The following is a 26,851-nucleotide window of genomic DNA, read 5'->3' as shown; positions in this document are numbered from 1 at the left end:
CTCTCTCCCCCTCTCTCTCTTTCTCTCTCTCGTGTTCTCTCTTTCTTTCTCTCTCTCTCTTTTTCTCTCTTTCTCTTTCTCTCTCTCTTTTTCTCTCTCTCTTTTTCTCAGTCTCTCTTTTTCTTTTCCCCCCTCTCTCTCCTCTCTCTCTTCTCTCTCTCCCTCTCTCTCTTCTCTTTTCTCTCTCTTTTCTTTATCTTCTCTCTCGCTCTTCTCTCTCTCTCTTAGACCTGGCGATGATCAGCTGATGCGGTCACGTGACGGAATCAGCTGACACTATAAGTCGAGCGGTGAGGCCGGCTTTTTACCACCCGGCCGGCTAAACTATCAGCTGATGCTGTCGGACAGGAGTCTGCATAGAAGTGTGTAGTTGTACTGATGCATCAGTTGATTGTATAACAGCTGTTTATACAATCAGCTGCTGTGTCATGTGATTCAGGCCCTTGAACCTGACACATCATCTGATCGCTTTGCCTTCCAGCAAACCAATCAGATGATATTGGATCCAGATTGGACGGCGCGGGACCCTTGACCCAGGATTACTGCGGAGTGGGGTTCTTTATTTCAATAAAGATGGAGTCACTAATTGTGTTGCGTTTTATTTTTTATATTAATATTTTTCTGTGTTGTGTTTTTTTTTATCTGTACTAGAAATTCATTGTGGCCATGTCTAATATTGGCGTGACACCATGAATTTCGAGATTAGGGCCAGTTGATAATATACAGCTATCCCTAACCCCATTATTACCCAGAGAGCCACCCGTCACCAGGGCAGCTGGAAGAGTTGGATACAGCGCCAGAAGATGGCACTTCTATGAAAGCGACATTTTCTGGGGAGGCTGCGGACTGCAATTCGCAGCAGGGGTGCCCAGAAAGCTTGGGCACCCTGAGCTGCGGATTCCAATCCCAAGCTGCCTAGTTGTACCTGGCTGGACACAAAAATTGGGCAAAGCCCACGTCATTTTTTTTTTTAATTATTTCATGAAATTCATGAAATAATTAAAAAAAAAAGGGCTTCCCTATATTTTTGGTTCCCAGTCGAGTACAAATAGGCAGCTGGGGGTTGGGGGCAGCCCGTAGCTGCCTGCTGTACCTAGCTAGCATACAAAAACATGGCGAAGCACACGTAATTTTTTTGGGGGGGGGGGCAAAAAATTCCTGCACACAGTCCTGGATGGAGTATGCTGAACCTTGTAGTTCTGCAGCTGCTGTCTGCCTGTATGGAGGAAAGCAGACAGCAGCTGCAGAACTACAAGGCTCAGCATGCTCCATTCACTAGTGTATGCAGGAGAGCAAACAGTAGCTGCAGAACTACAAGGCTCAGCATACTCTTTTTTTTTTTAACCATAACTTTTTATTAGTAATTAATGTCAGATGTTGCATCATACATCATATTGTCATCACATTATCAACAAAAATCACAATAATATGGGCATTAAACAAGGGAGAGGGGGGGGAGGGGGAGAAGGGGTAGGGGAATGGTGATATCACAACAATTTCTGGGTCACATTCTCCATATATACATCTGTAGATTCATTTGATAACAGTATTTAATCGGAAAGATAACCAGTAGTTCCATTTCTTATAGAATAGCGCTATGTTATTGTTGGATGAAGCGAGTATCTTCTCGGATAGGCAGTTCTCATTGATCAGTGAGATGACTTCGGTTAATGCGGGCCATTGGGGGTTTTTCCAGTAACTAAGGCTCAGCATACTCTATCCAGGACTGTATGCAGGAGTTTTTTGCCTCCTAATAAAATGACGTGGGCTTCGCCATATTTTTGTATGCTAGCCAGGTACAGCAGGCAGGTACGGCTGCCCCCAACCCCCAGCTGCCTATTTGTACCCGGCTGGGAACTAAAAAAATAGGGAAGCTTTTTTTTTAATTATTTCATGAATTTCATGAAATAATTAAAAGAAAAAATCGACATAGGCTTCGCCCCATTTTTGTGTCCAGCCAGGTACAACTAGGCAGCTGGGGATTGGAATATGTAGCACAGGTTGGCCCGAGCTTTCTGGGCCCCTCTGCTGCGAATTGCAGTCCGCAGCCGCCCCAGAAAATGGCGTTTTCATAGAGGCGCCATCATCTGGCGTTGTATCCAACTCTTCCAGCAGCCCTGAAGCCGGGTGGCTTGCTGGGTAATAATGAGTTAATACTAGCTTTGCTTTACTAGCTAGTATTAAGCCAGAGAGTCTTAATGCCAGGCAAGTTTGACCCGGCCATTAAGAATCTCCAATAAAGGGTTAAAAAAAAGATACCACACAGACAAAAAATACTTTACTAGAAATAAATACACAGACACACTTAGAGACTCCATGTTTATTACTCCCTCTCAATCCTCCACGATCCTGTCTTCTGTCTTCTTTCTCCTTCAGCACTGCATGGGAGGAAGAACGCTGCTGCTCCGTGCAGTCTAATCACTCAGTGAGTGAGCAGAGGCTGCGGGCTGTAAGCGGTGACATCACCACTGACAGGCGGGTTACCATAGCAACGGTGCTCTGATCACGTGATTCCCGATGCCGCAATTCACCGGCTGTGGCATCTAACTCTGTAAAGAACGCCCACATGCAGGAACGGGGAAGCCGACCATGTGCCAGAGCATTTCGCCGGTACACGGAGATGGTGGAACGATCACCGCGTACCGGAGAGATGCACTGACAGGACCTAGCATGACGTCTAGCCACGTGACCAGTCTATAGCCAATGAGATAATAGACACGTGACTGGTCACATGTTTTTTTTTTATATCACGGAAGGTCCTATCATCAGTGCTGGTTACAGGGAGGATGCAGCGATTATCGGAAGGAAAAGCGGCGAGAGACAGAGTGCAGGATGCGTCGTGGGTACCTGTAAGTGCTATGGCAATGTTTATTAACTGTATGTGTACATGTATAATGTGTTTTCATGTGTTTGTGTTTGCCTCCCATTGTTTTCCATGGGGTTCGAATGGTTCGTCGAACGGTTCGTCGAACGTTCGTCAAACGGGGCCTCCGTTCGACGAACCGAACTCGAACTCTAGGGGGGTGGCTCATCTCTAATATCCAGGGCCCCCTACATCTCTAAAACGCTATTGCTGTTACAGTCAGTATTGATGGTGTTAATATGATTGGGATGGGGATTGGAGTTAATTTCAATATCAGCACTGCTTGAGAAAGGCTAATCAATTTAAGAGCTGAAACATTGGATAGAAACAAATCAGTCATGTTTTCCCCATTTTCTTCACTCGCTATATATGAAGTACTGCCAATTTTGGTTTCCTAGTTTTGGTGGGCACTGAGTAGTTGTTCAATGGCTTGTGTCCATTGTTTATCCATTGTTTATCACTGTGCTGTGTTCTTTAGGACTTTGCTTTTAAGATAGGTAGATGATACCATTATGAATAAGACACAAGTTAATTTGTAAAAGATTCAAATATACCCTTCAGTCAGGTTTCCTTTTAAAATTATTAGATTATTACTGAAATAAATTAATATTTTAAAGGAATTTTGAAATTTTGTGCCTAGTATCTGACTGACCAGTACTTAGAGTTTGAGTTTATAGCTGCCAATACTAGGAAGAAAACATATTTTTTAAGCTGTACTTCTACTATCTATATGGCTAGTGCTCCTCATCAGCCCTTGCTTTTAGATCTACAGTAAATCATCTTTAGAATGTGTTGTCTTCTTTTCTAATTCTAGATACCTAGATAGGTATTCCATTAATTTGATATTTTGTGGCGTCAGAAACGTGGAAAGCTGGAAGGTGCAATAAGTTAAAGTGCAATGCTTCTAGAAGAAAACACCTGAATAAATACTGATATCTATGCTAAATCTAATAGAAGAAAAACTATAACTATGAAAGTTGGAGAGGTATGAAGAAACAATAGAAACTTCATGCAACTCTATGTTGAAGCTTTAATAGTGCCGTGTGCATTGGGCCTAAGGTTCCGATAACAGTAAATGTCATGAGTTTCACAAAAGCCAAGATATAATGGATCTTTTATGGAGAGGGGTTCATTAGGTGAATAGTGCAATAAACCATATAATTCTGTCTATGCAATGGAAAGAGAAATAGGAACCTGCAGAATTGACAACCCTATATTTGTATGACAAACCTGACTAAGGCCCCTTCACATGTCCATGGTTCCAGTCCAAGTGGTGTCCATTTTCGTATGTACTGGATATACGTTCACACGCATACTCACTATAATAGATGTTGCTTTTCACATCTCCAAGGATAGCACGGATGACAATGGTCAACAGAAGTTTATCAGTCCGTGAAAAACCTGTACAGCACACGGATGACATCCATGTAACAACTGTGCGCCGTACGTGTGACACAGGCCAGAATTAAATGCATTAAAAGAATTACTGACTTTTAAGTGAAGATGTGCACAAATGATATATAGATAGATAGATAGATAGATTTTTTTTGTTTCTTTTGAATAAAGTGGTGAATGAGAGAGTCTTGCTTTATCTCTTTTTTTGTATGTTTGTGAGGTTTTTTTCAGATATCCTTTTTTTGGTCTATGGTGATTTTCCTTAGCTACAGTGGAACTGCATGGTTTTTTTTTACAAAATGGTAAATGAGGCAAAGTTTCTAGGAGTGTTTATTGAAGTAAAAAATGTTTTCTTTTGTGTGTCTTTTTTTGGATTACTGAATTAGTAATAGGGGTATCTGATAAACACCTCTCCAGTACTAACACCAGTACTGACAATACACAGATGACATCAACCCCATAAACCATTATCACGATTGCCACAGCACCAGGGCAATCGGGAAAAGCCAAAGCGAAGCGTTAGAATTGGCGAATGTAATGTGATAAGCCTCTTCTGGGGTGGCTGCTGACTGGTATTATTAGGCCAGGAAGGGCCCAATAACCATGGACTTTCCCAGCCTGCTAATATCAGCCCACAGCTGTCTGCTTTACCTTAGCTAGGTATCAAAAATGGGGGGACCCCCACGTTGTTCTTTTTTTTATTTTAATTATTTATTTGGTTAGTAGCTGTAAAATCTATCTATCCATCTATCTATTTATCCATCTACTAGAAGGTGGCCCGATTCTAACGCGTGGTGCTGTGTGTGTTTCGCGGTTTGTGTGGGTGGATGTGTTTGGGGTGCGTGTGTGTCTTTTGGGGGAGGTATGTTTTGTGCAGTGTGTGTGTGTTGGAGGAGTAGTCCTGGGGAGAGAGGAGTATAATAGGAGGAGTAGTCCTGGGGGGAGAAGATTATAATAGGAGGAGTAGTCCTGGGGGAGAGGAGTATAATAGGAGTAGTAGTCCTGGGGGGAGAGGAGTATAATAGGAAGAGTAGTCCTGGGCGAGAGGATTATAATAGAAGGCATAGTCCTGGGGAGAGAGGAGTATAATAGGAGGAGTAGTCCTGGAGAGAGAGGAGTATAATAGGAGGAGTAGTCGTGGGGGGAGAGGAGTATAATAGAAGGAGTAGTCCTGGGGAGAGAGGAGTATGATAGGAGGAGTAGTCCTGGGGAGAGAGGAGTATAATAGGAGGAGTAGTCCTGGGGGGAGAGGAGTATAATAGGAGGAGTAGTCGTGGGGGGAGAGGAGTATAATAGGAGGAGTAGTCCTGGGGAGAGAGGAGTATAATAGGAGGAGTAGTCCTGGGGGGAGAGGAGTATAATAGGAGTACGGTAGTAGTTCTGGGGGAGAGGAGTATAATAGGAGGAGTAGTCCTGGGGGGAGAGGAGTATAATAGGAGGAGTAGTCCTGGTGAGAGGGGAGGATAATAGGCGGAGTAGTCCTGGAGAGAGAGGAAGATAATAGGAGGCGTAGTCTTGGGGGAGGAGTCTAAGAGGAGTAGTCCTGGGGGAGGAGTGTAATAGGAGGAGTAGTCCTGGGGGAAGAGTCTAATAGGAGGAGTAGTCCTGGGGGGGAAGTGTCTAATCGGTTATTAATTAGGACCAATGTGTGCGGGGGGCGTGGCCGAGCGGGCAAAGTGTGCGGGGGGCGTGGCTGAGTGGGCAAAGTGTGAGGGGGCGTGGCCAAATGGCAAAAGTGTGCGAGGGGCGTGGGCGAGCGGGCACAGTGTGCGGGGGCGTGGCCGGGCTGAGCCGAGCGGGCAAAGTGTGCGGGGGGCGTGGCAGGGCCGAGCCAAGCAAGCAAAGTGTGCAGGGGGCGTAACCAGGCGGGCAAAGTATGTGGGGGGCGTGGCCAAGCAGGCAAAGTGTGTGGGGGGCGCGGCCAAGCCAAGCGGCCAATGCGTGCGGGGGTGGGGCCGGGCCGAGACGAGTGGCCAATGCGACGCTTGTCACTGTAATGACGTCATTTTGTAGCAAGACAGACAGACAGACAGAGTAAATCAATTATATATATACTAGAAGGTGGCCCGATTCTAACGCATCGGGTATTCTAGAATTTATTGTGTAGTTAATGTATGTTTTTTGTTATATATATCGATGTTGTTGTGTGTAGTTGCCAGTGTTTGTGTAGGGCACTGTAAATGTTCTGGGTGTTGTCTGGGTGGGGGTGTGTGTGAGAGCGGTGTTGTATGTGTGTTGCGTTGTTTGTGGAGCGCTGTGTGTCTACAGCGTTCTGTGTGTGTGGTGCTGTGTGTGTTGCGCGGTTTGTGTGGGTGTGTAGTGCGTGTGTGTGTTTTGGGGGAGGTATGTTTTGTGCAGTGTGTGTGTTGCGCGGTATGTGCGTATATTTGTGTATGCCGCGGTGTTTGTGTGTTGGGTGTTGTGTGTGTGCGGCATTGTCTGTGTAGGGCGGTGTTTGTGGTTCCCAGTGTGTGTGTGGTGTGTTGTGCGGTGCGCGTGTGGCGCTGTGTGTGTGTTTTGGGGGGAGGTGTGCACCCTCATCGTTCTCAATCCCCCATGCTGCGCACCCCCCATCGTGCTCCATCCCATATGCTGCGCACCCCCCATCGTGCTCCATCCCCCATCGTGCTCATCCCCCATGCTGCGCACCCCCCATGGTGCTCCGTCCCCCATGCTGCGCACTCCCATCGTGCTCCATCCCCCATGCTGCGCACTCCCCATCGTGCTCCATCCCCCATGCTGCGCACTCCCCATCATGCTCCATCCCCCATGCTGCGCACCCCCCATCGTGCTCCATCCCCCATGCTGCGCACCCCCCATCGTGCTCCATCCCCCATGCTGCGCACTCCCTATCGTGCTCCATCCCCCATGCTGCGCACTCCCCATCGTGCTCCATCCCCCATGCTGCGCACTCCCCATCGTGCTCCATCCCCCATCGTGCTCCCTCCCCCATGCTGCGCACCCCCCATCGTGCTCCATCCTCATGCTGCGCACTCCCCATCGTGCTCCATCCCCCATGCTGCGCACTCCCCATCATGCTCCATCCCCCATGCTGCGCACCCCCCATCGTGCTCCATCCCCCATGCTGCGCACCACCATCGTGCTCCATCCCCCATGCTGCGCACCCCCCATCGTGCTCCATCCCCCATGCTGCGCCTGGAAGGTCACTGCACGCACAGTATCGCCACCGAGAAGTAAGCGATATCACTGGATGTTGTTGTGTGTGGATGCGATCTGATGTGTGTGTGAGGTGTGTGTGAGAGTGAGTGAGTGTGATCTGATGTGTGTGTGTCCGCTGCAGGACCTTGATGCGCTCACCTGCTCCCAGTCGGCGTCTGGTGAGTTTGACTGCGGGGTCTTCTTTCTTCTGTCTTCCCTTTTCTGGGGGTGCCCGCTGCCTATAATGAAGTGTCTTGCAGTATCTTTAACTCTTTCACCGCTGCATGACACTTTATTATTGACCGCAGCGTATGCCAGCTCCCTGCACATGTGTACCGGGAGCCGGTGTACGCTGGAGTGGGGCTGAGCGGGCGAGGCGTCAGCGTATGCCGGCTCCCTGCACATGTGTACCGGGAGCCGGTGTACGCTGGAGTGGGCGATGCGTGCGGAGGTCCGGGGTGAGCGACTAATCCATGTGGGGGGCGGGGCCAGGCCGAGGCGAGCGGCCAATCCGTGGGGGGGCGGAGCCAGGCCGAGCCCAGAGCGGCTAATCCATGCGGGGGCGGGGCCAGGCCGAGGCGAGCGGCCAATCCGTGGGGGGGGCAGGGCCAGGCCGAGCCCAGCGGCCAATCCGACAGTTGTCACTTTTATGACACTTACGATGACACTGTCACGTGACACAATTTTGGAGCAAGACAGACAGACAGAATAAGGCAATTATATATATAGATAGATTTGTCTGTGTGTGTCATTCTATCTATCATGTATCTCGTCTTGCACATCTTTAACACATATAAAAAAAACAAACATTAATTTCTGTGTCATGCATTTTTTTCCAGTACGTGTCACACGGATATCACACAGACTGCACATGTACTGGAGACACATGATGTCACACAGATGACACATACATATACATGGATGGTCAAAACGGAAAGTGCGTTTTTCTTATGGATGTGTGAAGGGGCCTTACATGAAGTTATTTTTGCGCAAACTGTGATTTAAAGACAAATAAAGTTCTATTGACCTTTAACAAAGCACCATCACATATCAGGTACATTTATACACAATTATTATTTGCTACTGACAACAAACTAGAAGGTATCTTTTCTTCTTCAGTCTCAGGCGATCTGTCAATTTATTCTATATAACGGCACTGTAACGAGCTAGGCCTGCTTTTTTACTTCGTATTCTGAATCTGTTAGCAATTTACAAACAGATTATGGCCCGCTGGTCTAGATCATTTTCACACTATTTGTCTGGTGTAAGTATGTAGTTTCAGCAAAATCCTCATATTCTGACATAAGTCAGTAATGAAAATATATGCTCTTTGATGTTCTTCAACATCAAAGTTGCAATAAATAGAGCATCATTCTATCTCCACAGTTTAAACAAAGATGAGGAATGGACAAATCCCATTGATAAGACAGATAGGATCATGTTTTATGTAAACCATAAAAAGATGAGGTGGGATGAATTCAACAACAAATTTGATGAGATGAATTATTTAGTGCAGTGCGTGACAAATTATTAAAGTTAGTGATAAATTGGTGAGCTACTTACAGTTCAAAGGATTATATCTACTATACAAAAATATTACAATAGTCAATTTTCCCAACAACCCCATAAAAAAAACAAAAGCATTGTGTTGAAACCAAAATTTATTTGGCATAATCTATGCCCATTTTCCAAGATCTATTTTTTGCATAAAACCTATCCCTTATTACATAGTAACTGGAGGTACATAGGTCTCTATTCATCAAAGCTTTTATGCCAGACCTTTTGCATAAATAGCTTTGAAAAGTCACAAAGTTTTGTCACAACTCAAAACTTCACTAAAATGTTGTGCTGTTTTATGTTTTTACGCTATTTTTGCCTAGCTCTCACAAAATAGGTAGCACTGTGGTGGGTAGGAGGAGTGGTGATGGATGCTCGCTATGCTGCAAATCAGTGGCGAGTCACACATGGAGGAGCACGCCACGTCTGCGACTGTCCTGTTTCATAAAGAGGTGTGCACCTCTTCATGAATCAGGAGCACATCCCAGCATCAAGACCCCGTGAACAATGCCAGTCTTGATTAATTGAGGCCATAGTCTAAGTGATGCGCAATCATATACAGTACCTTGAAAAAGTGTTCATACCACTGTGTGTATTTTATTCTCAATATAACTATCGATGTTCTGTGAAGACCTCAGGTTTGTTTGGGAACATTAGGGATCAAACACCATCATGAAGATCAAGGAACACACCAGACAGGTCAGAGATAAAATTGGGTAGAAGACAAAAGCACGGTTAGGCCTCTGTCACACATCCGTGCCTCCGGTCCATATTTGCCATGTTTTACACGTACCGGAGACACGTACACACGGGGACCTAGGTAATCCCAATGGTTAGGAGACACGTAAGTATTTAGGAATGGAACGCGTGTCCGTTCCGTACTTATGTGACTCCGTGAGTTCCATATGCCGACATGTCCTTGTTGCTCCGGCAGCATGGGTGTCACACGGCCCGCACCCGTACCACACAGATGTAGTGTGGATGCGGCCCCATGTGACACGCGCCAGAAAAACACACGTGTCAGGTTAAAAATAAAAAAAACACACACTCACCTCCACGAGTCCTGCAGTCTCTGCGGCGGCTGTCACCTGCATCCGTCCCCCTGTGAATTTGAACAACGCATCTTCTTCACTGGGGGACGGAAGCAGTGTCAGCGGGGCGTGGCCTGGGGCGGACACTGACATTCAGCACTGCAGACAGCACCGGAAGAAGCAGGTAAGGGGGGGCTTTCTGTTCTCCGTGTGTTATTACGTATAACACACGGAGAACACGTACGTGCCATAAACACGGCACATGGGGAACAAACCACCCCTTTAACACGTACGTGACAAAAACATTACGTTTTGTCACGTAAGTGTGGCAGAGGCCTTAGATTGTAAAAAAAAAAAAGCCAAAGTGCTAAACATCTCAGAGAGGGTGAGAGAATCTGAGGTGAGAGAATCTGGTGAGAGAATCTGTCCACAGGACAACTTTTAGGCCTAGGTTTACACGGACAAGTGCAATCAACAAAACATTGAATTGTACTCGCACCAGTATAAAACTATGAGGCAGTGTCTATCTGCTATTTTTTCTCATGTCATATCAGAAGGAGAAAAGAATCACGGCATGCTGCGTTTTGGCAGTGAGTCTTGCATCACATACTCCCATACAAGTCTATGAGTGCATGTGACGCATCACACTACATTGATGTCATCCGTGTGCAGTGATATATATGCACAGACAGGCAGCGGAGGACATGTACAGATCACATTCTCCCTCTTCTCCGCAGCTATGATCCAATCACAAGATTGTATCATAGCTGTATGTCACTTGGCTCACACTCACAGCGATACGCAAGTGAAACCGAGGCCTTAGTTGTATATTCCACAAATTTGGCCTTTGTGGCAGTCTGGCAAGCAGAAGGCCATTTTTGAAAACAAGCCATAGGAAGTCCTATTAGTAGTTTCCAAAAAAACATGTAGGGGACACAGCTATCATGTGGAAGACAGTGCTCTGGTCAGATGACACAAAAGTAGAACTTTTTGGGCTAAATGCAAAATACTATGTGTAGCGGAAAACCAACATTGCAGATCAGCCTAAAAACACCATTCCCAGTGTCATATATGATGGTGACTGCATCATGTTGTGGGAATGCTTTTCTTATGCAGAAACAGGGAAGCTGATTAGGATTTGATGGGAAAATGGAAGGACTTAAATACAGGGCAACACCGCAGGAATACTCTCTATTTGATGTGTACGGGAGCAGCCTCACAGTCCTCTGACTGGATGAAAAAGCATTTCATATTTTGTAAAGTGGAAAAAGTATAGGTTAAAGTACAACATAAGAATATGAGACTATACATCAATAGTTAAAGCAGAGTATGGAATGAGGAAGGATTTTTCACGAAATGGTTAAATTGATCCCTCTTTGTTTGATTCTCTCTGTATTACTATTATACTTTAAGAATTCTGAAAAGGTTAGACTTATCTTAATTTCAAGCTCTATTACTTGTAACCAGATAAGCCTCAGCAACTGTAGAATGTTCTTAATTTTCCACATAAGTGCAAAAGCACTGATACTTAGCGAAAGGCCATGTTTCTATCACCAGCTCATACTTGGCATTGCCATATGTTTTGAGTCTGGTTTCATTTCCATATTATAGAAGTACATAGCACAAGCCAACGCTTATGGCAAAAATAAGCGAATGCATTTAATAATAAATATTTCACAAATAGGAAACACCACCTTGTTTTTACAAGAACATTAAAAATCATTAACATGTAAACAAGCAGATTTTTTTGTGATAAGAGCTTTTTTTTAGAAAGGTTTAGACCAGAATAATGTTCAAACATACTATCAGCAATGCAGGCGTAGGATGCATAGTAGATGTGTTAGCCATCGACCATAAATACAAGAAGGGCTGATAACTCCTGAGGACGCTTTGCATATGCCTCTTGGCCATACCACAGTAAAGAATGCATAACTAAGTTGGGTAGGTCACCACAATGAGTTGGGTTTGGTAAAATTTACCACATTCAATGTTTTCTCTATGTGGGAAATAATGACACTCTCTCCTTGAGATGGGCTTAACAGTCTCTGTTTAACCATTACTGCAATGCAACCAGTTATGCTGAAGTCATAGCCTAATATTTGGTTCTCTATTTATAATCCAACTTATCACTGACTGTGTAGACATCAATAAGCAGTGCCTGCATAATTGATCAAGTAGTAGTAGATTGCTGGCACCAGTTTCATGTGCCACAGACAATAGTATAACATGAAGAGAGCTACGAGTGAGCAAATTTCACAAGAAAAAAAAGAAAGAAGTAGAGGCGTCACTAGCGGTGAAGATCAAGGGCAGTACCCTTTCAGGGGGGCATTAATATTTTTTGAAGGGGTGCATTATTTGTTTTATGAGAACACTTAACAGGCATTATTACTGGATTAGGGGGTGTAATACTTGTCAACCCACACTATATCACTGAGCACAGATGACTTTAAAAACCAAAGATTCCACAAGTTTGCTAAGCTGTATGGTGCCAAGAGAATTTGGCATTCTATGGAGAGCTAAAAAGGTGAGGTATTTAAAAGATCTACACATGCAATGATGTGCCGTCATCACATCTGCTGTTCCTCACGCTGATTGGTGGAAGACGGAGCCGGCTGCACTGTTTTCCACCAATGCATTCACCACTAGCTGAATCCTGTGGATGAAAATAGCGGTGACATCGGGCAGTGGACAGCAGTGGTGGCTGAGGAGGGCACGGTGTACCCCATGGTCCACTGGTTTCAGCCCTTCAGCAGTCTAGGTCCACGTGCCAAACTGGAACAACCAGAGGGCTGGATGTGGCCCATGGGCCACACTTTGCCCAGCCCTGGAATACATTAATGATATGAGATACAAATTAAGGGAAGATGTAGGTGGCTAATTACATTTTGCTAGATGTATAACAATATAATGATTTACTGTGAAGCTTGAGATTTTAGGAAGATACAGTTACCATACTTACTCATCTCATAAAATGCAAATTTCACTCTATTTTAATAATGGCTTAGTTTTTGAATGATGAGTATTTGCATTTTTCCTTATCTTGAATGATGAAGATGAGACAATGAAAGATCCACTTTTCAGTATCTTATAGTAGGGGAAGCTCACATTTCTGATTAATATCCATAGAAGGCCTCATTCAAACATCCGTGTTTAAACCCATATATGAAAAAAATGGTACCGGTGTCATTGGCATCAGTGTGTCATCTGTGTGCGGTTTTTACCGTCAGTGTGTTATCAATGTTTTTTACGAATTGATAAATAAATATATAAATAACAAAGCTTCTCCTATGCGATGTTAAATACAGACTGCACACGGATGGGACACGGATGTCATCCATGGGCTGTAGATATTTTTCACAGACCCATAGACTTGTACTGTCCCTTGTTATTTGTGATATGGACACACGAATGGTGAAAAAAAAATACAGAGATATGAATATCACCATAAATTATAATAGGCACGTGCTGTATCCGTGCAAAAAACGGACACAATATGTACGTGCCACAAGGACGTCTGATTGAGGCCTAATGGATGACTCGTCACTGAGACAATAAAATTGAGTTTTTGTTGATTGTTTGTATTTTTACTCAATTTGAATTTTGGTGAATTTTATTTTTAATTCTCAGAACATATTTGTATCTGCAGAGTAGGTAATACTAGCTGCACATTGGGGGTCCAAATCTATAAAGACTTTGGTAAACTAACTGTAACCAGGTAACAAGCATTGACGGCCTCTCTACCATTAAGAATCCTGAAACCCATTGCAACATTGCAATGCTAACTGGAAATATTTTCTGTTAAGCAGGTGTCCAGATTAATTAATAATTAGTTAATATATACTAAGTAAAAATGCCTTGTGGTCACACGAGCAGTTTCCTGGTACTTGAGCCAATGAAGTATGAGGGTCACCATGGCAACTGGGCTGTGTTTACAGTGAAGGGCCTTTGTCTCTGGATAACGGAGCAATGATGTCATTTGTCTAATTATATATTATCCAGTCAACAAACTCTACAAGCTAAAAGGAATAATAATAACAACACTAAAACACCATAAAAGCAGAACATTGTCAATATTGGACGAGAACCAAGACCAAAGGCATGCTTTACATTTGTTAGGAATTGACATGGAAAACAATTAAACACATATTAAAACAATCACATGCACATGTATTTGGTGTGGAGCTTGTTTTACACCCATATTGTTCTTGTTTGTTCTTCTATTTGTCTGGTAAGTTAAGCATTCCAGGTTATTATTGGCAAAAGGAGCAACATCACTCCAAACTCCTGCAGAAATAAAGGAAACTTGTAGTCTCCAGAAAAGAATTCCTCCACAACCTTCTCCTATCATCCTGGAGCATTGTCTTGGGGTACTTTAACTGCCTGTATTGTTCAGATGGACAGAAATGGAAATTGTATTTTTATCAGTGTTCCAGATTGCTAAATACACACAGCTTAACCCTTGTCTGGTGCTATGGGGTCAATGTGACCCCATGCAGATTGGTACAACTAGTGATTAAGATTGATAGTACCAGATAAAGGTTAAAGGCAACCAGTCAGTCAATTCATGCTGCCCGAATGACGGGCAGCATCAATCAGAGCCTGAATGCATGATTGCAGCCAAGTATGTTTTTTCTCTGAAAATCTCTGACATTTGAGAAAACGTAGAGAGAAGAGACAAATCTGGCACCACTCCCAGCCCACTTCTCCCCACATCGCTCTCCTAGGTGTATATATCTGCTGAGAACTGTCAGTCAATAAGAGTGATGCAGGGAGAAGTTTCTCAAACTATGTTTTCTCTGAAATTGCCAGAGCAATTCACAAAAAAAACATATATGGCTGAAATTGTGAGGCCAGGCTCAGATTCATGTTGTCCATGGTTTGGGCTCCATGAATTGACTGACGGCTTCTCTTTAAAGAGTACCTGTCATTTGCCATAAATATGTAAATGTGGCACCCCAGGGTTCAGTTGCCACAAATATACCTGTACCTGGGGCAGGGAAGGATCTCCACATCAGGTAATCCCACAAACAACACTTCCACTCCAAGACTGAAGGGGGAGCTCTACAAGCCGAGTTCAGGTGAAGTCCCCTTTAAATCCAGGTTTGGAGGCGGAGTCAGCCAGACAATTGACAGTTGCAGTTGAGCTCAAGCGAGGAGAGGGAAGACATCAAAATGGAGAGGGCTGTGCTTAGCCCACCCAAGTAGCTGTGTGACAGACTGAGGGAATCAGAAGTGAGGCAAAAGAGGAGTGACCAGGGAGGTGGAGCCAGATCGGTTCATCCCCAAGGAACAGCGTGATTACCGGACATCGGCGTCCGAGATTGTGAAGGATCTAATCTGCTCAGCAATAAAGACCGGAGACCAAGGAGACTCCAGATCTCCTGGCCGCAGCAGCACCTGAAGGCAAAGGCGCTACACAGAGCTTAGGGACCGCAGTGAGTACAGCAGTGCCCCTTAGAGAAGCTCCAGCCGCCTTCCATACAGGTGAAGAGAGAGAGAGAGGGTCAAGATATAGCTCTAGGCAGCCCAGGACCAAGGAGAGACACAGCGCAGCATGGACGCCTCACAACTCCCCTGGTGCAGAGATCCTGAACTGTTCCCAGATTACCCAAAAACTGTCACATCAGAAACTGAACCCCTTTTTAATAACACCTGCAAGTAAAACCTGGTCAGAGTTAATGAACTGGTGTGACATACTTTATTTCTCTGATCTGAGGAGCCATAGGCTGCTATACTAAAGTGACAGTTGAAAAGGCTGTGAAGGCAAACTACCATATTTGTGCAAGACTACAAAAACTGCCCTGGGGATCCCGCTTCACCTACGGGAAGCGTAAACAACTGGCTGCCTAACCATCACCCCGGGGGTCTGACCTGCAGCCACAGTAACCATACTGGAACTGAAGGTAGCGTCACAAAATACTTTTGTTTTTTTATTATTTTTTTTATTATTTTTTTTATTTTATTTATTTATTTATTTTATTATTATTTACTGACTTTCAGCGACCACCAGGGCCACGGGACCGGGCACAGGCCCCCGTGACATAATCCCATTATCCAACGCCCGGAACCGAGTACCCCACAGCCCTGGGGCGAGTACTCCTGGACTGGATGATTTGTTTACCTGGAGTGAATGCTGCTGTTGTCTTTGTTTCTGAGATATGGCCCTATCTTACTTGTATCAAATCTAATCTTTTTACCTGTGATGCAGCAGCAAAAAACGCAAACACAGTTCTGTGATGTATTAAGAGAAGCATAAAGTCTAGATCACGTGAAGTCTTTATCCCCCTCTATTCCTCTTTGGTCAGACCTCATCTGGAATACGGTGTCCAGTTCTGGGTACCATATTTTAAAAAAAGACATCAACAAACTGTAACAAGTTCAGAGAAGAGAGACCATAATAGTGGCCAGTCTACAAAACATGTCCTATGAGGAACAGTTACACGATTTGGGAATGATTAGCTTCAAAAAGAAGATTGAGAAGATTGAGAGGAGACTTATTAGCTGTCTACAAATATCTCAAGGGCTGTCATACTGTAGAGGGATCAGCCCTATTCTCATTTCCACAAGGAAAGAATAGAAGTGTTGGGATCAAACTGAATGGGAGGAAAAACAGATTCAATATTAGAAAAAACCTTTTTAAGGCCAGGGCCAAACAGGGACTACTGCGATCCTCGCATGACACTCAGCTCACACTGGCAGCACAGCGGGAGCCGAGTGTCACTGCAACTGAGGTCCAACCGTGCGATCGGACCACAGCTGCGGGGGGCGGGCTGGCTCTGAGGAGGGGTTGGCCAGCACTGAGGAGGGGAGGGCCGGCGCTGAGGAGGGGAGGGAGGGATTTATCTCACTATCTCCTCTGTTGCCGGCTATTGCCATTCTCACTCTGCACTCGCATTACACCGGTATAATACGAGTGCAGTGCGATGTTTCTCACGCCCCATAGACTTGAATGGGTGCGAGAGAAACAGAATTGCATTGCACCCACAGCATGCTGCGACTATTTTCTCGGTCCAATTAGGGCTGAGAAAATAATCGCTCATGGGTGCTAGCACATAGGCTAATATTGGTCCGAGTGGAATGCAATGTTTTATCGCATTCAACTCGCTCCGATTTTCATGTCGTGTGTCTTAGGCCTTACAGTGAGGATAATCAATGAGTGGAACAGGCTGTCACAAAAGGTGGAGAGTTCTCCTTCAATGGAAGTTTCAACTAGAGGCTGGACATACATCTATCTGAAAGGGTTTAGTGAATCCTGCTTCAAGCAGGGGATTGGACCAGATGACCCTAGAGGTCCCTTCCAACTGTACCATTCTATGATTCCCAGTCGCACTCAGCGGTCCTGTGATGTGATCACAGGGTGCAGATGGGTTGCCATGACAGTCGGAGGTCATCTGATGACCCCTGTCAAGAGGTAGTTCTTGTGAACACCGGCTGAACACCAGCATTAAGATGAGTTCAGCATTTCTGCTGTACAGACCAATACTGAAGCATTGCTTTGAACAGCAAAAATGATCAGACTGTATGAGCTTCAAGCCCCTTACAGGGACTAGTAAAATCAATAAAAACTGTAAAAAAAACCTTTAAAACATATGAAAAAATTAAAACAAACATAAAAGGTGAAATCACCCCCCTTTTGCCCAATTAAAACAACAAAACAAAACAAACCCCCCCCCCCACATATTTGGTATCACTGAGTTCAGAAATGCCCGATCTATTATCAAAATATAAACTAGATTAATATTATCAGTAAAGGGCATAACGAGAAAAAAAAATAAAAACGACAAAATAATATTTTTTTTTCGGTCTCTGCAGCATTCATTCCAATAAAATGCAATAAAAGACAATTAAAACATCGCATCTAACCAAAAATGATATAATTAAAAACATCAGCTCAGGATGCAAAAAATAAGCCATAACTGAGCTCCAGATTAAAAAAAATGGGAATATTATGGGTCTCGGAATATGGCGACAAAAGCGCAATTCTTTTTTTTTACAAATTTCTGAAATTTTTTTCACTACTTAGATAAAAATATAACTATGCTTGGTGTCTACGAACTTCATAGGAGCTTAGACTTTAAAGGCGAGAGACCCTTACCCAGTGACTCTGGAGATGAAAAGTGACTGACATACAAAGGAACCGTTGATCTGTGATGGCCCAGGTACTGACCACCACTGTACAAAAGAATGGTAATCTGTAAGACGTCATACCTGCAGGACATTATGGGGAGACCCAAGAGGCAACGAAAAATGAAATTTGCCTGCTCTCAGATGCTTCAGCAGTATGAGACATGGTGCCATGCAAGTTTCTTTTTATTTGCTAACCATGAATCGAATCTCAACATGTTCAAATCTGTGTAAATGCTTTTTTTTTGCTTTACCAATTGAAATGAATTGTGATGAATTTTACAGATGACATAGCACCTACTTCATAAGCAAGGAAATGGTACAATGTATGCTCATTCTGCTGGTGTTCATTATGGGACAGGACTATCATGCCTGGGGCATTTTGACTAAAATGTAAGGCAAGTCAAGAAATACAGCTCCTTTACCATTTCTTTCTCTTTGTAAAGATGAGTGACTTGAAGTTTCCAGAATTTCCAAAATTCTTCTCCGGTGGGATTATCTTGGCCATGAAGCACACATTGGCTGCCTGACTTATTTCCTAAGGCATTTTTACATTTCTAGCTTTGCTGTTGTATTTGATAAAAGAGCAAAACAATCTGGGCTACATCAAATCCTGATGTCTGAATGTTTCTTCAGAGTTTACAATGGCTTTATTCTGTGGAGCTCATTGTTTATGACACAGCCATCTAGGCTATGCAAACTGAAGATGTTTTGAAACATAACTTATTTTATTAAATTGTTCTAATACACTTTCATAAATACTTATTATATGGTTCCATAAATCTGTAGCAAATATGAATTTGCACAACTTTGTAATATATATTATTAGTTTATAATGTCTTCTTTTTTACCATCCAGCACCGATTTTCTTTCTTGAAGACTCTGGAAATGTAAGCTGGAACCCATTATATCGACTAGCGCTATTAACCTGCAGATATAGGGTTCATCTGCAGATTCATAGTTAGGATTCGCTCACATCTGCATGTAAATACACAGAGTGCAATCTGATAAAAAAAAAATTGAATTACACTCGCAACAATGTGAAACAATCAGGCAGTGCGAGCAGTGGTTTTTTTTCCTCAGCTGTTTTCAGCCTGAGGAAAAATTGCACCATGCTGCATATGGTCGCCTAAAACGGCCAAGACGGCAAAGAAACAAAAAATTAACCAGCACCTCCTAGCAGGATAAAACAGTGTGAATAGGTGCAAGCTGCTGTGGCTTTATTACACACAAGCCAAATAATACAACAGCACACTCTGTGCACCAAAATACATACAAATATGTGAAATTAAAACTACCCTAGACCTTAATAGAACACACTAACAAAATGAAAGTAATTATAGCACAAATTGGCAAATTTTTGTGTGCCCACCAAGCATGACAGGGTGACCTTTCTTTGGAAGGAAGGCCCCTACCATTTATATCACATATGCCTCTCCTGGGCCAAAAGTCTACAAATTGAAAGGGAATGTAGGATCCATTGCTATTTAAAAACATGACAAGACTGTCAATGCACTGATTTATAAATGGACTGGCATGTTTTGACATGATTAAAGAGGTGGTTCACTATTTAGGAGTATTGGTCTCATCGATATAATGTCCAGAAACAAGGCTTCTCTCAGATACCTTGTGTTATGAATAGTGCCTGTTAGCGGCACTATTCCAGACCACTCATCCCCATTGCATGACCCACGCACTCCGTGACCTTTCAGATCCGATGATGTCACGTCAACTAAGACGTGCCCCAGTCTCCCTGAGTGACTGGGCTCTGGGCGGAGTTTCTCCGCACATCACAGCCCAGCATCGCTCTTGCTTGCGGTGCTCTGCAGCGAAGGCGACAGCGCGAGATACTGTGCTGTGATGCTGGGCTGTGATGAGCAGCGAAACTCCGCCCACAGCCCAGTCACTCACGGAGACTGTGGCTCGCCTCAGTTCACATGACACCACCGGTCATGGAGCCCAAGGGTCACTTGATGGGGATGAGTGGTCTACAATAGCGCCGCTCAGAGGCACAATTGAGAATACAAGGTATTTGAGAGAAGCCTTGTATCTGGACATTATATCAATGTAGTGAACCACTCCATTAATGTTCCCTGTATATAAAAGTGTAGTCCAATATAAAACTAATAATCTTTTTTAGGACTCAAGAGACCATATCTCTGCATTGAAGAATTTTCTTGTTGAGAAATTTTACACATACCTCTGAAATAGCAAAAGAAAGGATAACAACGCAGGCCTAAACTGTAATCCTACCAGGAGAATGAAGGAGGAAACTCAGATGTATCTCTCCCTCAGTGTCTGTATCAGAGTTCATGTTCTGCATATGGGAAGGACGTTAGTAAAAAGACACATACTCTTGTGTCGGAACACAGAGCGGAGCTCTGATATCACACCAGGAAAAGCCCACCAACTGGGGAAAATTCTTACAAATAAAAATAAGTAAATATGTGCATTTACAGAAACCACTTTTCCCTTTATTTGTTCTCAACCAAACTAAAGCTGGCGAGCAGCTATAACACTAATTTCTCTTTTCTTCGCAGAATTTAGCAAACAAGCAGAGATGGAAACTTTAATATACCCATGTGTGTAAAATAAATTCCCCACTTGTAACCACAAGAATGTTTGGGAAAGGGAGAAAAATAATTAAGTTACATACAATTAAGTAAAATAAAAACTACCATTTTAAAGAATAATTTTTGCTATAGCTGGAACACAAATTTTCACCAACAAAACTTTCATGATCTAAATTCTAGTTGGTCGATTTACTTCCTATAGGAATCCATACATGATCGGATTAAAGATATTTTGGTGACTGCAAACCCATATCACTGATTTGCAGTTAGCTCATTTGTGATAGTTTTCGGCACAAAATGACAACATGACATGAAAAAATGTGGTTATCCATGACGCTGACATTGGGGCAGAAGCACTGATGTTCAAAAGACCAAAATAAACCACCCACCCTCCTCGACACATCAGACAATTAAATGAATAATGACTCAATACCTTTCAGTACTGTGCAGTAATAATGCAATAAAACAGTATTAATATGCTAAAACAGACATGACATCATAAAGACTACTAACCTTTCACACAGTTTGCTGGAAAGGGAGAACCAAATTCCTGTGGCTTTGGCTTGGATGAGGAGGATGGTTGCAAGTTAGGCGGTTGCGGCACTTGGAAAATAGGTTTCCCATTTGTAATAACTTGTCTCCTTGGACTTAAAGCCGGTAAGTGGATTGTGTTCTCACTACTCTGAGGTGCTACTCCACCTCCCAGAGGCATCTTTAAATATAGGTTCCCATTAGCAGGACTCGGAGTGGCGCTATTAGACGATGGACATGGAGTACCTGTATGTACTCTAATTGGAGGAATCTGCTGTCCACTAATCATCCCAGGTCCTTGTGGTGTGCCAGTTGCTCTATGGTTCATATTGCAAGTTCTTCCATTCATTGTGTTTGAGCTCAGATTCTAATGTTTGTGCTGTAGGAGAAACGTCCAGATCATTGCAGAGATTCTCCTTGGCATTGAATATAAAAATATGTCTGGAGAGAAAAAAGAAACAGAAGATGTTAACATATTTTTCCAAATGCAGAGATATTCCAGAAGGCACCCATAGGAGTATGAAAGGTTCAGTTTTATACCCTAGCTCTTTAACTAAGTACAATGGATAAGGAAAACAGACATTTTTTTCCCTAGTAGCCCACCAGGACTTTGTTAGTTCTGCCCTTGAAGAACTTTGGGTAGTGTTCCCTGTAAAGTGGATCTGTCTACAGATTGCACAATACAAACTGCATAAATTACTAAATGGATCACTACAAGGACAACCTGTTCATATATTCTATATTTTTTAAAGTAAGATTAAAACACCATATACTCACCTCCCGTACCAGCGCCATTACAACAATATTTGCACCGATTTACCCAAGGCTTGTAAGGAAATTGTTATGCCCTTTGAGCCCCACAGTCTATTAGTTGTCCCTAATACGATGGTGGACTTTCACTTCCTTTACACATTCAAAGGAAGTGAGAGCCCAGCAGCTCAATTTTGGTAGTTGATTGCCTGCAGAGCTCACGTGGCATAACATTGTCAGGCAATCCTCAGGAGACTTGGCGTCAACATTGCTGGTACAGCAATGGTACGGGAGGTGCGTATATGGCGTTCTCATTTTATATTGGAGAGTACAGTATTTAAGAAAAGGTTGTCTGAGTTGTGGACAACCATTAAAAGTTTAAACTTTCACAACAGATTTTACCACCATTATGACTTGGATTTTCATCAGATCTATTAGAAATTTGTAATATTGTATGCAGTTTGTATGGTGAAATATAGTGATAGATCTAGTTTTGGGAAAATATTGTTAACTATAACTCTTGGATATTTAGCATCCGTTAAGCAAGGCAATGCAAAAATTGCTAGGGATTAATCAATAACATATTTCCAGCAAGATTATGTGGAAATGTTCTTAGTATGGCATACAGCAGTGGCATACCACCAATGGTGGCAGACCATGCTGCCGCTATGGGGCCCATGAGTTGGAGAGACCCGATGCAGTGCTGGCACCGGGCCCCCCTCCTCGTCCTGGCATCCCAATTCCAACAGTATTGACATTGCAGCTGCCGATGTAGATGAAAGCAATGATGAAATAAGAAGCACTCTGCTGTCCACTCCCTTCTTCACCAGTGACCTTTTGCTTGGGAATCAATCTAATAAAACACTGAGCTATTAGGGAATGTGAGAACAGATTGTAATTTGTAGTATAGAGGAAGAAAATACATTTTCAAACACCAGGATTAAAACAGTAAAAATTCAGTGGCATAATAAGAATCTGCATAACTGATCATATGCTATTTAGTTGCAAGTCAAATTTATGTGTGAAATACCCAAGATGTAATACTGTAAAATGAAGGAAATCTCAAGTTAAGGGATGTAGAGGATGGATGGTGAGATATGGTACCTGATGTTCGAAAGTTCAAAACATTGTTACCCTTTTGCTTGTCAGTCTCTGCTATTATGTGACCCATGGAATTTTTATTTTTTAGGGAGGGGGGCCCACTTAGAAATTCTGCAATAGGGCCCCATGATTTCTATGTATGCCCCTGCCATACAGTAATTGAACATTTCAATATTTCTACAATGCACATATCATTGAAGCGCTACAATATAAACAATAGGTACAGCATGAATACAATAAAAATTTTACAGTATATAAATAGTCTTACAAAACGGAAGCATTTTCATTAAACAAGGAATGTAAGACTTCTGGAAAAACATGCCATGCATAGCTTTCCTTTCCTAGCTTACTCTTATTGACCTGTTGCATTACAATGTCTTCAATGTTACCTATTGCACGTAATTTATGAAATGCCAATGATACGCATGGCTTTCTATTCAACCAAATTGTGTGCCACATTAATATGCACATAAGAATAAAAATCATAATTCAGGTGTACACCAAATACAAAGGGACACATTTATAGCCTGAAACTGCTGGTATCATAGCACATCCCTGGAATTTTGTGTAACTAAGTATTATGAAACACAACCCGTTAATGTGCCCTTCTAGCCTCACTAATGTAAAGTTGCATTTATACCAGGGACTCACTAAAGAAAGCAGAAACTCTATTTAACTATTTCTGCCTCTACAGATTTCAATATACTGTAAGTACCACCAAAGTTTCCAGTGATCAGATGATCGTAATGAAACTAGATTAAGCTGACAGTTATCAATTGTCTTTGCTTTGTTTCCCCATAAATGGGGCTTTTTTGGAAACTACAAATAAGAGGTAATATGCAATATAAAAAAACAATAAATAGAACAATCAAGTACCCCATTTTATTCTGACCTATAGGTTGATAGATATGAATAAATAAGTAAAAAATTAAAATAAAACAACACTTTCCACTGCCAATCAAAAGTAAGGTCCTGCTCTTTACTCTAAAGGGGGCTTTACATGCAATGACATCGCTAACGAGATATCGTTGGGGTCACGGAATTCGTGACGCACATCTGGCCTCGTTAGCGACGTTGTTGCGTGTGACACGTACGAGCGACCGCCAACAATCAAAAATACTCACCTTATCGCAGATCGATGACACGTCGTTCATTTCCCAAATGTCGTTGCTGGTGCTGGACGCCGGTTGTTTGTCGTTGCTGAAGCAACACACATCGCTACATGTGACACCCCAGGAATGACGAACAACACCGTACCTGCGTCCTCCGGCAACGAGGTGGGCATGACTTTCATGCAGCTGCTCTCCGCCCCTCCGCTTCTATTGGACTCCTGCCGTGTGATGTCGCTGTGGTGCCGCACGGACCGCCCCCTTAGAAAAGAGGCTGTTTGCCAGCCACAGCAACGTCGCTAGGAAGGTAAGTATGTGTGATGACTCCTAGCGATATTGTGCGCCACGGGCAGCGATTTGCCGGTGACGCTCAAACGACGTGGGCGGGTGCTTTCATGAGCGACATCGCTAGCGATGTCGCTACGTGTAATGCAGCCTTAAGTATTACAGATGAAATTAACCTTTGTACAATTTTTTTTTTTCAAGCAATAAAAGGCCATGGTTAAATAATGCTTCATGTTTCACAAAAAAGGCACCAAAATATTCAGTTTAGCAGCCGTAAAAAAGTTTAAAAAATAATGTTTAGACATTCAATTTAGAACATGCGAAAAACAGTAAAAAAAAAGTTTGAATGAAAAGTCACAGTGTGAGCATTAAGTTGTTAGAACTAAGTCATTATGGCACTAAATAATACATAAAAAAATTAAAATTATCTATAAAAATGAGAGAAATGCATAGATTAATTATTTTCAGTTTGTCTGACCTTTGTTTATTTAATCAATCAAAAGGGTAAAAAAACAAGATTAAATTTGATAGCAGTCTGTCAAATCTTGTTAATGTACAGTTTCAAAGGAAACCATAAAGCACTGTTTTTAAGATATAAGCAAAAAAAATCATTAAGGCCATGTGCGCACGTTGCATTCTATTCCGCAGCGTGTAAGTCACTGCCTGTGCTTCTCAGAACGCAGCCGAAAAAGCTGCGTTTTGAGACGCATTCGGCAGAACGCAATGTGTGCACATTCCTGGAGAATTCATGCGTTCTGGATGCTTTTTCTGCCATAGACAGAGTGGGAAAAGCATCCAGAACACACTTTGTTCACAGTGCGGTCCCACTCTGCTCTGCAGCATCCCCATAGACTTGCAGCAGAGCCGAGTGGGACCGCACTGTCAAAAAGAGCAAGGCTGGCTGTGAGACAGTGGCGTGCGATCAGAATGAACTCGGACGTACTTCACTCGACTTCATTGTGATCGCGCGGCTCTGTGCGTGTGCCGCGGCTTGATTTGCGGTCACACGTGAAGGACCTGTGATTGCAAATCCCCTGAGTGACTGCGGTGAGCCGCGCGATCAGCTGTGCTTTCACTCAGGTTACTCGCGGCCACAGCTGCAGTCCTCCACCCGAGAGCGGTAGCCGCGAGTAACCTCAGTGACAGCACATCGCGCAACTCACTTCAGTTGCTGCATGGAGCTCACAGGAGCGGCGGTGTTCTACTGCCGCTCCTGTCAGCTTCCGATGTAGCAGAGCTGAAAGCGTCGTGGGACCTTGCGTGGATTACGTCGGACCTGGACTTGTTTTTGAGGGGTTAATAAAGTGGTGAAAGAGGGTGTTTCTTTTGTCTTTCATTCCAAAAAAGGGTTTTTTGGATGTGTGTGTTTATTTTCTTTAACTTACAGGTTAATCATGGAAGGTATCTCGGGGAGACGCCTGCCATAATTAACCTAGGACTTAGTGGCAGCTATGGGCTGCTGCCATTAACTCCTTATTACCCCGTTTGCCACCGCACCAGGGCAATTCGGGATGAGCCGGGTAAAGTCCCGGGACTGTCGCATCTAATAGATGCGGCAATTCCGGGCGGCTGCTGGCTGATATTGTTAGGCTGGGGGGCTCCCCATAACATGGAGCTCCCCAACCTGAGAATACCAGCCTACAGCCGCGTGGCTTTACCCTGGCTGGTATCCAAATTGGGGGGACCGCACATCGTTTTTTTTTCAATTATTTATTTATTATTTTTACTGCTCGATATAGACACGTCCACCGACGGCTGTGATTGGTTGCAGTGAGACAGCTGTCACTCAGTGTGGGGGCATGTCTGACTGCAACCAATCATAGGCGCCGGTGGGCGGGGGAAGCAGGGAATATGTGATGGATTAATGAGCGGCCGGCATTTTAAAAAGAGGAGAAGCCGCCACAGTGTGAACGCCGTGCAGCGCCGCGACGGTGATAGTGGATCGGTGAGTATGAGAGAGGGGGTGGGAGGGATAGACCGACATGGACAGAGAGATAGATAGAGACATAGAGAGAGAGAGAGACCGACCGACAGACCGACCGAGAGAGAAAGACAAAAGACTTGCCTTGTTATGTTAAAAAAACATGCGGATCGCAACAATAATGCAATGCAAACGCACTGCTTAACATTTTGGCAGTGTTTTTCTACAACTCATTGATTTCAATGGGTGTAGAACGCTGCCAAAATGGCAAAAACAATTGACATGTTGCTTCTTCAAACGCAGAGATTTTGACAAATTTTTGACAATCAAAACTGCGTTTCAAAAAGCATTGTGCGCACAAATTTTACATGATTCTCATAGACTTTGCTGGGGAATCAGAACGCATGGATTTTGTCAATGACACAGTGCAGTAGTAAACGCAGCCAAAATGC

The 26,851-nt window shown here is 43.5% G+C and overlaps 1 protein-coding gene across 1 annotated transcript in view; it reads right to left on the bottom strand.

The window, feature by feature from the left end:
• GLIS3 (GLIS family zinc finger 3) overlaps positions 1 to 26,851 on the bottom strand; it is a 640,530-nt gene that overhangs the window by 582,961 nt on the left and 30,718 nt on the right. The window contains exon 2 of the mRNA XM_075339832.1: positions 21,216 to 21,674. Within this exon, the coding sequence (XP_075195947.1) occupies positions 21,216 to 21,582 (367 nt within the window). The 5' untranslated portion in view covers positions 21,583 to 21,674. The remainder of the gene's footprint in view (positions 1 to 21,215; positions 21,675 to 26,851) is intronic.

This window comes from Anomaloglossus baeobatrachus, chromosome 1, assembly GCF_048569485.1.
Source record: "Anomaloglossus baeobatrachus isolate aAnoBae1 chromosome 1, aAnoBae1.hap1, whole genome shotgun sequence".
NCBI classification, from domain to species: domain Eukaryota; kingdom Metazoa; phylum Chordata; class Amphibia; order Anura; family Aromobatidae; genus Anomaloglossus; species Anomaloglossus baeobatrachus.
This window is presented reverse-complemented; position numbering and strand designations above follow the sequence as displayed.